Below are 12,441 nucleotides of genomic sequence, written 5' to 3' on the forward strand. Positions count from 1 at the left end.
GGTCGCAGCAGCCTTTATGGAATGCAGCAGAAGCGACTCTCAACAGACCTTTAACCCTTTGCTGAAACTCTGACATGCCTTCCTTCACCCCCACCCCTGCGTCTACCAAACCCTGCCAAACATTTTTTACTCTACAGAGGCCAAAAACAAGGTATAGCAGTTGGAGTCCTGGCTCAGCCCCTGGGGCCCACTCTATCCCCTATAGCTTGTCTGTCTAAGCAACTAGATATGACAGTCAGAGGTTGGCAACCCTGCCTCTGGGCCCTGGCGGCAGCCGCCGCCCTCATCGAAAGAGCCCTAAAGTTAACCCAGTAGAAGCCTATCCCCACAGGCTGCAGGACCTCCTCTCACACTGAGTCCTCTCTTTGCTGTCTCCAAGCCACCTGCAGAAAGTCTATCGCATGTTTATCAAAAACCCTAACATAACTCTGCGCCTGGCTCCTTCTTTAAACCCAGCAACCCTCTTGCTTCAGCTCCTAAACTCGCTGGAACTTAGTGGTCACTCCTGCCCCCAGGCAGTTGAGGCACTAACCCTCCCCGACCCAGACTCTCTGGTCAGCCATATCCTAACCCAGATCTAACTTTGTTTGTTGATGGCAGTTCTGTCCTAAATGCCCAGGGGGCAACGGCAGGCTGCCTATGCTGTCCTCTCACTTGACCAAGTCTGGAAAGCTGCCTGCCTCCCCCAAAAAACTACTTCTCAAAAAGCAAAACTTGTTGCTCTCACTTGAGCTCTCCGTCTAGCTAAAGGGAAAAATGGCTAATATATATTCTGATTCTAATTATGCATACGTTCCTTTTAGCTCACTGTCATGGCACCATCTAGAAGGAGCGGGAATTTTCTGACTACCAAAGGGTCATCTCCTACAGGCTCTTCAGCTGCCAGCAAAAGTAGCCATCATCCATTGCAAAAACATCAAAACTGATAACATCCTTAGCACACGCCACCCAACAAAATCGCCAAACTCTTGACTTATTAACAGCAGATAAAAGAGGAACATGCATGTTTCTAAATACAGACTGTTGTTATTATATTAATGAATTGGGCATAGTTAAACAAAATGTGAAGTCACTCCGCACCATGGCCAATAAAATCAGGAAACGTCAATGGAGCACCACCAGCTTCTCATGGCTTCAAAACCCTGCCATGGCCTGGGTTATGCCCCTCATGGGGCCTCTGATAATAATCTGTGTACTTTTGCTTTTAGTTCTTTGTGTGTTTAGATTCTTGCAGGAACGGATGAAAGATATCTCCAACCTGACCTTCAAGCAGCTTCTTCACCCTTACAGTCCGCTGCTGACTGGCCCGGCCCTGAACTTTCCAACTCTTAATCCCCCCCTTCTTCACCCTATCTCAGCAGGAAGTAGTTAAGACAGAAAACGTCACCCCATTACCAATATTAAGAAGTTTGGAATGTTAGGGCTGGGTCTGAACTAGTCGGCCCTGGTTTGGACTAAGCTGAAGCAGGTCCGGGCCCTGCACGTGCTTCCATGCACATCCCAAAGGCAGCAGACGGCACCAGATAAGATAACCGCCAGATAAGATAACCAGTGAAACCAGATGTTCTGGGTTCAAAGAAAGCCACGAGAAGGAGTCGACAAGCAATTCTTGGAGTTTCCAGACCCCGTATGCTGATTGCCATAATTGCCATACATTCCTCACCACCACTTTAAAAACCCTCACCCCCAGCTGTTGAGCATGACTTACCTGACCTGTTGGCCTAGGTCATGGAACCTCGTCCGGGAGTTCATCCACCCACTAATAAATCTATTTCTGTTTCTGTTCTCCCTTGTCCTGTCAGTTATGCCTGTCTTCCTCCCTGTTCCTTAGTTCTGCTTTACAGTAAGTATATTGGATATCATTCTTTTGTGATCCCGGGGGTATTCATTGACTAATTTTCAGAACTGAATCATCAGAACTTTCTTTTTATTATATCTTAGTCTGGACACTCTATTGAAACCTGTCCACCATGGTAGACCCCCTGGTTTTTGTAATACAAATAGTATCTTAGTACCATGCAAGCCATCATGGTAAGACAAACTGACTTTGATGTGTATAGATGGTGTGTAGAGGGACTCAACTGATCTAATTTGAAACCACAAAACTGGTGTTTGGAGGAAGAAATTGTTTCTTACTTTATTCCGTTCTATCTGCAGGCCATAAGCCTGTTGGATTCCCTTCACCTTCCTATTACTGCATCCTACTTCTTTGTGTTGAGTTAGGGGAGACAACAGACTAACTTGTGCCAAAACAGGAAACACAAATTAAAGCTTCAGTAGTCTTATTTCCTTAATGAAGAGGTTAAGCTACACGATACACTTTCTTCTAGTGAGAACTTTGCTCAAAACTCCAAATTTTCATTAGTTCATTTCCTTTTTTGTGTAAAGGCCTGAAAGAAACCATTTTCAATGATGTTAAGACTGTCTAATTTCCTTTCAATAACTTTTTTTTGGGGGGGGTGATTATGGTACTACTATAGAGACCTGGTGGCATAGTGGCTAAAGTGCTTATCTGCTAACCAAAAGCCTGGTGATTTGACCCATTAGCCTCTTGGTGTGAGAACGATGCGCCACTCAGCTGCCGTAAGAATGTACAACCTTGGAAACCCTTCCTATCTGTCCTTCCATGGTTGCTTTGAGTCAGAATTCACTCATTGGCAACAGGCTTAGTGAGTATGTTACAACAGACCTGATTTCTATTTTCTACCACCTTGTTTCAATCCTGTCTCTCTAACTGGAGTTGTGCTCACTCTCAAACTCCTTAGTAACTCCTTAGTCATACATGTGTAGAAGTCCTTTTTACACACATATGCCCATTTATACACTAATACTTATCATACATATATACTTTTGTTAACTGCGCAACTCTCCCCCTCCCCACCCCCGCACAGTTATTTTTGCAAGGAGGCAATGCCATTTTAAAAAATTTTTACATTTTGCTGACTTTAGTTTATAATTCTGATCATATGGAAATGTCACTTAAGGCAAGATTTTTAAATTATTAGAAACAAACACACAGCTGCAGTTGTTTATTTTCTAATGACTAGGGGACTACCAAACTCAATTCATGAGTTCTTGACCAGGGCAAAAGCCCTTACCTTATAATAAGGCATGAAATTTACTATACAATTATATTAAAAACTAATATAATTAGCCTGTTTTCATCTACCTAGGCAGAAGATAAAACAAAATGAAGATAACAAAAGAAGATGAATAGCTTATATGATATACCTGTAATATTGGAGGACAGGTATATGGAACTTATATTCTCTTCTGTAAATGTCATGAGATATTCATGGTACATGCCGGGGCATTCTATGCCAGAACAACTTTATGAAATTCATTGTTTCAACAAGCTGTAGGTGTGGGTACTTGATTTAGGTAGGCACATTGTTTGTAAAAATACAGGGCTATTGGGTGAGCTCCTTTACAAGGGATCCCTCATATTACTCAACGCTCATTTTAAAAACTTCAAAGCCCAAGAATAATTTTACTAAGTTGAGCCCTTTCTTTTCTTACCAGTGCAGATAGATCTAGTGTTTTTTATGATTGGTCATTGTAGTACATTGAAGGGTGATCTTCAGAAAGATGCCAAAGCCTTTGAGTGTGACCTTATTTGACAAAAAGAGGCCTTTATAGATTAGGGACCTCCTGATGAGATCATTCTGGAATAGAGTGAGCCCTAAATCGACGGGAAAGTGTCCTCCTAATAGAGGGGAGAAGACACAGAAAGAAAGCCTCGTGAAGACGAAGACAGAGATGGGAAAAGCAAGGAAGGATTCTCCACTGGAACCCACAGAAAGATAGTGGCCCTGCCAGCACCTGACTTTGGGACTTCCAGCCTTTACAATTGTGAGACAATAAACTTCTGTGAATTTAAACCCCCACATTTGCAGTAATTTGTTATGAAAGACCTAGAAATGAGTACAATGTTAAGAGCTACAGTTTAAATTTGGGGAACTACTTATTTCTCCCAAGTTGATTTCATCTGCAACTCTGAGCCTGAGTTTTGGTGTACCTGCAGCCTTTGATGAAAAATGTGTTAGTCCAGATACAGCCGCCCAGAATATGTCTAGAAAAACAGGCAGGCTCAAGTAAGACAACAAGGAGAAACGTAAAACGAAATTCCAGAGAAGAAAAACAGACTGGGGTTTTGATTCTGGATAACAAAGTTAGGGCTTTGCTAAAGAAATCTGGATTCTGTTGGGAGTCAGCTATTGTTTTACCCATTATCACTGGAAAATTGTCAACACGAATCTGAAATAAATAAGACTAAACCTTTATTACTAGCTATCTGATGTAATGTTATTGTAACAGACAGTAAAATATCCAAGAAAGATGATATTCTATACAATTTCAGAATCAAGGTATTCTAGGGAGAGGTAAATTGCCACTAATTGACATGTTTGATAAATGTTTCTTCTTAAAGAAGGAGGAAGAAGGGCTAGGGTGGGGAAGAAGAATGTAGAGGAGGAAGAGGAAGAAGAGGCAGAAGAGGAGAAGAAGAAAAAGAACTTTAGGAATATAATCTTGAAAAAATCCAAATTGTAAACTAAGATGGGGTTTTTTAAAAGTATGATTCAATATTAAGCTTTCCAGTCCATGAAGTTAGCTGTAAAAGGACATTTCTCTAACTCGAGATGCTTACCTTCATTCACTTCATCATTTTCTTTGTCTACTTGTGCTTTCAGAACATAGCGCTTTATTAGTCTTTTCATTATTTGCTGTTGGGCAAAAGAAAAGGAAAAAAAAAGGATATGTCACCAATGATACATATAAGTAACCTGGGTCCTATTCTCCAAAGAGCCTTACATACCTGTAAAGCAAACAACTCAGAAGAGAGAAAGTTTATTTAACTACTTATGAAGGTCTCAGAATTTAATCATTTTTGACTTGCTACATAAACTCTAAGCTTTTTTTTTACTTCAGTAATAGAAAAAACATTTTAAAAATTAAATTGGAAGATTACACTCAAGATTTCTCTTCAAGGTGCTATATCCCACTATCATCACTCAAAAGCACTATGTTTATATTTTATCTCATCTTTTAGGGAAAATATATGAGTCTATAATCGTTGCAGAGAATTTGGACAATAAAATTTAAAAATTAAAGAAAAGGAAGAGGCAAAAGCATCTACAATTCCACTACGTAATGATAATCACAGTTGTAATTTTGGCACATATTCTTTCAGTATCTTTTTTTGTGTGTGTGAGAGAGTGAGGCAGTGAGTGAGACAAGGAGTGAGGGAGACAGTGAGTGACTGAGACTGAGCGGGTGAGACAGTGAGTGAGTGAAGCAGTGAGAGAGTGAGACTGAGTGAGAGTGAGCGAGTAAAGCAGTGAGAGAGTGAGACAGTGAGCGAGTCAGTGAGTGAGGGAGACAGTGAGTGAGAGTGAGACAGTGAGAGAGTGAGATAGTGAGTGAGTGAGACAGTGAGCAAGTGAGTGAGACAGTGAGAGAGACAGTCAGTCAGTGAGTGAGACAGTGAGAGAGTGAGAAATTGATAGAGTGAATCAGTGAGTGAGTGAGACAGTGAATGAGTGAAGCAGTGAGTGAGTGAGAGTGAGACAGTGAGTGAGTGAGCCAGTGAGAGAGTGAGGCAGTGAGTGTGTGAGGCAATGAGTGAGTAAGGCAGTGAGTGAGAGTGAGACAGTGAGTGAGTGAGGCAGTGAGCGAATGAGACAGAGAGTGAGACAGTGAGACAGTGAATGAGTGAAGCAGTGAACGAGTGAGACAGTAAGAGTGAGAAAGTGAGTCAGTGAGTGAGTGAGGCAGTGAGTGAGTCAGAGAGTGAATGAGTCAGACAGTGAGTGTGAGCCAGTGAGTGAGTCAGTGAGTGAGAGTGAGGCAGTGAGACAGTGAGTCAGTGAGCCAGTGAGTGAGGGAGCCAGTGAGTGAGCCAGTGAGAGAGGGAGACAGTGCGTGAGTGAGTGAGTGAGTGAGTAAGTGAGACAGTGAGTGAGTGAGGGAGACAGTGTGTGAGTCAATGAGTGAGTGAGGCAGTGAGTGAGAGTGAGACAGTGAGTGAGTGAGTGAAGCAGTGAGAGAGTGAGTGAGAGTGAGAAAGTGAGTCATTGAGAGTGAGACTGAGCGAGTGAGACAATGAGTGAGTGAAACAGTGAGCAAGGGAGACAGTGAGCAAGGGAGACAGTGAGCGAGTGAGTGAGGCAGTGAGTCTCTCTTTTTTTTTTAATTCTCAATACACATGAGTGAACTCATCACACAAGGTACAAGACAAGCCAAAGGCTGAGAGAAATTTGTTACAATCTGTAACAACAATCAGTATCCAGAATATTATAGATTTTTTTTTTTACACATTTCACTAAGAAAAAGATGAAAGGCCCAATAGAATTAGGGAAGGAAAATGAAATTAACAGAAAAGAAAACTGGGGTGACTTTTCCTTTTCCAACAAATGAACAGATGTTCAATTTTACTGGAAACCGTGGAAAAGCACATCAACAACAAATACCAAGTCACCCTATCAGTTTCGAAGACATATTTTCATTTTGAAAAAAAGATCCACAAGAATTAATTCACATTGATTCTTCATCTGTTGTTACTGTTAGGTGCCACTGGACCAGGTCCAACTCAGAGTGACAGTAAGTACAACAGAACAGACACCGCGGATCCTGTGTCATCCTCATGAAGACTGTTCGGCTGAAGCCCCTTGTGGCAGCCACTGTGTCAAGCCATCTCATGGAGGGTCTTCCTCTTTTTCCTTGACCCTGTACTTGACCCAGCATGAGGTACTTTTAGAGGGCCTGGTCCCTGCCGCTTGATAGCATGCCTACAGTACTTGAGATAAAGTCTTGTTATCCTTACCTCCAAGGAGCCTCCTGGTTGTACTTCTTTCAAGACAGATTTGTTTGTTCTTCAGGGAGTCCATGCTAATTTCAGTATTCTTAACCAGCACCATAAATAAAACGAATCCATTTTTCCTTTGGTCGTCCTTGTTCATTGTCCAGCTTATATTACATGACTGAAAATACCCTAGCTTGAGTCAGGCTTGTGATCTTACCCTCAAAGGGACATCTTTGCTCTCTAACATGTTAAAGCAGCCTCGTGCAGCAGCTTTGCCGGGTGCAATATGCTGAGTGAGGCTTTCACGAGTATTGATTGTGGATCCACGGAAAATTAAATCTTTGACAACTTCAGTCTTTCCCTTGATGCTATCTATTGGTTCAGTTGTATTTTGATTTTGTTTACATTGAGTTGTTATTCATACTCAAGATTGTAGTCTTTGATCGTCACCAGTAAGTACTTTAAGCTCTCTTGGCTTTCAGCAAGCAGGGTTGTGTTGTTTACGTATTACAGGTTGCTAACCAGCCTTTCTCCGATCCTGATGACTCATTCATCTTCATACAGTCCAGCTTCTTGAATTATTTGTTCAACATACAAAGTTGAGTAGGTACGATTAAAGACTGTAATTCTGACGGACACCTGTTCTGGCTTTAAATCAGAGTATTCCTTTGTTCTGTTTGAACAACTGCCTCTCGATCTGTGTACAAGTTTCCCTTGAGCATGATTAAATGTTCTGGAATTCCCATGCTTCACAATGTTATCCATAGTTCATTATGATCCACACAGTTTAAACCTTTGCACAGTTGATAAAACACAAGGAACACCTTTCTGATAGTCTCTGCTTCCAGCCAAGACCTATCTGATGTCAGCAGTGATGTCCACATTCCACATCCTCTTCTGAATCTGGCTTGCATTTCTGGCAGATCCCAATTGATATACTGCTGCAACAATTTTTTCATTATCTTCCCCCAAATTTTATTTCTGTGTTCTATTAACGCTATTGTTCAAAAATGTCTGCATTCTGTTGAATCACCTTTCTTCAGAATAGGTACAGAAATGGATGTCTTCCGGACAGTTGACTAGGTAGCTGCCTTCTAAAGTTCTTGGGATGAGTGATCACCCTCAGTCCTGTATAAGCTTATTGAAATATTTCAAAAATTGTGTCAATTCCTGGAGCCTTGTTTTTTGCCTAGATCTCCATCTAGATCTTCATTTAGATTGACCAATTTTAATAGTTTTTCACGTTTCCTTTTTCTCTATTTCTATTAATAATATAATAGTTACTTATAGATATGATTTCTTAACATATAATTTAAAGAGAACATTGAGTAAGTCTTAAAAAAGACAGAGACACCAACACAGAGATATCATCTGGACAAGAGAACCGATCAATAGGAGGTTGAAATGGCATCCCAGGGTTCACAATTGAGATTCAAAACAAATAGGGTATGGGGACAGACAAAGGAAATTGTCACAAAAGCATAAGTGATGGCAGATCAATACATCACAGTTATAGCAGGGGCTCCAGAGTCAGGAAACCAGAACACAATTGGGACATTCACCTTGATAGATACCAGGGCTTACAAAACTGGTCCAAGACTTTCTGACAAGGGTGAAACTAATAAAGCATGACTCATGACTATGCAACTCCCTGTACTGTCTCCAGTAGGATGACTCCATCAAGGACACGCTTAGTACGTCCCCAAGAGAGAGCCTGCCGTGCCCCTCCCTGGGCTGGTTAGAGAGGGTGGAGGTAATCCACTCTTCAAGGCATTCTGCTTGAGGGCAAGATCTTCTGCCTCTTTGGTTAATGATCAGAAAGCATTCAATGGAGGCTCAAGCTATCTGGGGACTCTGTAAATGGCTGTCACTGCCACCCATAGCTTTTTGCAAAGCAGGTGCTCAGAATTTAAGCTCTAATATAATCCCTCCTCTGATCATAAATTATTAATATTAACAATAATTCTTTGATTACACAAGCTGGTGTGCTTCTTTGTCACTTAGATGGCTACCTGCTTAAAGACAAACCTTTATGACCCCAGATACTATCCTTTCTGATAGCCGGCACCATCTGATTTCTTCATCATACTTTGCTATATCTTCAGTGATCTCTTCATGAGGGTTAGTATTGAGCAGTGCCACATCACAAGAAGAAATTGTTCTTAGATTAGGGCTATGATTAAGTAAGAGCTCAAAATTCATTAATATTCAAGGTTTGTATATGTCTATGTTATACCACAGAGGCAGCATTATCAGCCTCCTGAGAAATACCATAAATAACATCCATCAGTCATTCAATAACTCTGATTAATACCATTAATGTAGCCAATGGTATAGAATTGAAAATACCAGTAAAAAATGAGAATATATATATGGGAACACTTTTTGGACAAGAAATACAGGAACAATTACACAGAGTAAAACTTAAGTGACAGAACACAAGGAAAGCAATAAGGGTTGGACACAAGGCAACAATTCTGCAAGTATTGAGTAGGTCTAAAGCAATCTTAAGAGACAAAGACACAGACACATCATCCTGATGAGGGAGGCCACCAATAACATCAGGTTGAAATGGTGTCCCGCCAACATGATTTTTTATTAAATCATTTTATTGGGGGCTCGTACAATTCTTATCACAATCCATACATCCATCCATTGTGTTAAGCACATTTGTACATTTGTTGCCATCATCATTCTCAAAACATTTGCTTTCTACTTGAGCCCTTAATATCAGCTCCTCATTTTCCCCCCTTCCTCGCCACTCCCCCCTCACTCATGAACCCTTCAGAATTCATAAATTATTATTGTTTTGTCATATCTTACACTGTCCAACATCTCCCTTCACCCACTTTTGTGTTGTCCATCCCCCAGGGAGGAGGTTATATGTAGGTTCTTGTAATCGGTTCCCCCTTTCTACCCCACCTCCCCTCCACCCTCCAGGCATCACCACTCTCACCACTGGTCCTGAAGGAGTCATCTATACTGGATTCCCTGTGTTTCCAGTTGCTATCTGTACCAATGTACATCCTCTGGTCTAGCCAGAGTTGTAAGGTAGAATTAGGATCATGATAGTGGGGGGAGGACACATTTAAGAACTAGAGGAAAGCTATGTTTCATCTTTGCTACCCTACACCCTGACTGGCTCATCTCTTCCCCACGACCCTTCAGTAAGGGGGTGTCCAGTTGCCTACAGATGGGCTTTGAGTCTCCACTCTGCACTCACCCTCATTTACAATGATACGATTTTTTGTTCTTTGATGCCTGATACCTGATCCCTTTGACACCTCGTGGTCACACAGGCTGGTATGCTTCTTCCATGTGGGATTTGTTGCTTCTGAGCTAGGTGGCCGCTTGTTTATCTTCAAGCCTTTAAGACCCCAGCTGCTATATCTTTTGTTAGCCAGGCCCCATAAGCTTCGTCACCACATTTGCTTACACACACTGGCATGATTTTTTTAAATCCCTAAATACTTCTGGGGAAATCTCCCAATGACAAGGTTATTTTCTTATATAACTATGGTGCCATGAACAAATTTAGGAAAATTAACCATGGATTAAAAAATTGAATGTAACCTAAGAGAGAACTATTGGTATCTCTCAATCTGGAGCAAAGAAGAGTATATAAAGTCAGAAACACCAGGAAGTAATTAGTCCAAAGGGATTATGGACGATGTTAACTCCACAGTCTATGACCATGCACCCAGAAGGACTTCTCGATGGTGCCTGACTACCTGTGTGTTCCACCCTAAAAGGGATCACAGTAGGACATCCTAGAGATAGTAGAAGAAAAATGTAAAACAACACCCTAAATCATTCAAAAGACCGTGCTTACTGGTCTGATGGAGACTGGTGTAACCACTCAGAACACAACCCGCAGATACCCTTCAAGCCTGGAGTTCAACTCACCCCTCATGACTCAACTTTCAATGGCAGATAAGCCTATAAGGGGAACAATAATACAATTCCTTAGAGCAGTCAAGTGTGTGGGATCAAAGGGGCAGAATGTGCCCGGGAGAGTGCTCAGAACGTAGGGCATGAGGAGGAAGGGAATGGTGAGCAGTGGGAGGAAACGGGAAGCATGCTGTTGACGCGGTGGGCAGTACAATCAATGCTACAGAACAAAATGTGCATGAGCCATTGTACAGACAACCAACAAAATGTGCATGAGCCATTGTACAGACAACCAACAAAATGTGCATGAGCCATTGTACAGACAACCAACTTTCCTCTGTGAACTTTCACCCAAAGCTAAAAATAGATCTAAGACACAATCGTATGGAAATGTCTATGGTTTCAATATGTTATCATTTTCTCAGTGAAGAAACATGTCTTTCTTTTCTATAGCCTGTGTGTAAAGTCTCCTTTAATCTGCAACGGTTCATCCGCTTTTTTCTCTTGCTGCTACTTTTGAAATGACAGGCCAGTGGTTTTGTAGTCGGCAAACATTTTTAGATCTGATCATTCCAAATGCTTCCGAGAAGGTTAGGAAACTCTTACCTGCTGCTGAAAATGCAAATTGAAAAACCACTTCCAGATATAAAATCCAGGGTGGTAAAAAAATCTTATAAATGCATGAATGGAGACATTTACTAGAATTCTATCGAGAATTGTAGAAAATGGAAGATAAGCTAAGTATTTATTGAGGGGAATGAATAAACAAAAAATGCTTTATTCATAAAACTGTACATTGTTCCACAGTTAAACTGTAAAACTGAAAACCAAACTCAAGGAATGAAGTTGATTCTGATTCATCATTACCCTATGGGGCAGGGTAAAACTGCCTCTGGGCGCTTCTGAGACAGCATATGGGAGTAGAAAGTGTTGGCCCTGGGAGTGACTGGTGGATTTGAACTGCCGACCTTGTGGTTAGCAGCCCAAGGCCAACTATGCCATCAGAGTTCCTTATCACAACCTTCATGATGGATTTGCACTGAGCTGAAATCCATACTGAAGGTTGTAATCTTTGATCTTCACCAGGAAACGCTTCAAGTCCTCTTGGCTTTCAGTAAGTGAGATTATGTCATTTGTGTAATGCAGTTAATAATGAGCCTTCCTCAGATCTTTGTCCCTCCTCTGATTCTTCACATAATCCAGCTTCTATATGTTATATGTTTTACTCTTTTAATTCACACTTTTGGTTATTAAATACTTTTATTGGGGGCTCTTACAGCTCTTATCACAATCTACACATACATCCATTGTGTCAAGCACTTTTGTACATATGTTGCCATCATTTTCAAAACATTTTCTTTCTACTTCAGCCCTTGATATCAGCTACTCATTTCCGCCCTCCCTCCCCCACTCTTCCTCCCTCATGAACCCTTGATAATATATAAATTATTATTTTCATAGCTTACATCATCCGTTGTCTCCCTTCGCCCACTTTTCTATTGTTTGTTCCCCTAGGAGGGAGTTATATGTCTATCCTTGTGATGATTCCCCCTTTCTCCTCCCAACTTCCCCTTCCCCTCCTGGTATCTTTATTCTAATAGTCCTGAGGGGTTTATCTGTCCTAGATTCCCTGTGTTGTGGGCTCTTATCTGTAGCAGTGTACATGTTCTAGTCTAGTCAGATTTGTAAGGTAGAATTGAGGACATGATAAAGCATTAAAGAACTAAAAGAAAGTCATATGTTTCATC

General features: G+C 41.2%; 1 protein-coding gene across 1 annotated transcript in view; it reads right to left on the reverse strand.

Annotated features, from left to right (window-relative positions):
• TRPC3 (transient receptor potential cation channel subfamily C member 3) overlaps window positions 1–12,441 on the reverse strand; it is a 77,303-nt gene that overhangs the window by 5,769 nt on the left and 59,093 nt on the right. The window contains exon 10 of the mRNA XM_004716489.2: window positions 4,649–4,724. Within this exon, the coding sequence (XP_004716546.1) occupies window positions 4,649–4,724 (76 nt within the window). The remainder of the gene's footprint in view (window positions 1–4,648; window positions 4,725–12,441) is intronic.

Source organism: Echinops telfairi, unplaced genomic scaffold, assembly GCF_000313985.2.
Source record: "Echinops telfairi isolate 266 unplaced genomic scaffold, ASM31398v2 ScPeMD7_33;HRSCAF=127, whole genome shotgun sequence".
NCBI lineage: Eukaryota > Metazoa > Chordata > Mammalia > Afrosoricida > Tenrecidae > Echinops > Echinops telfairi.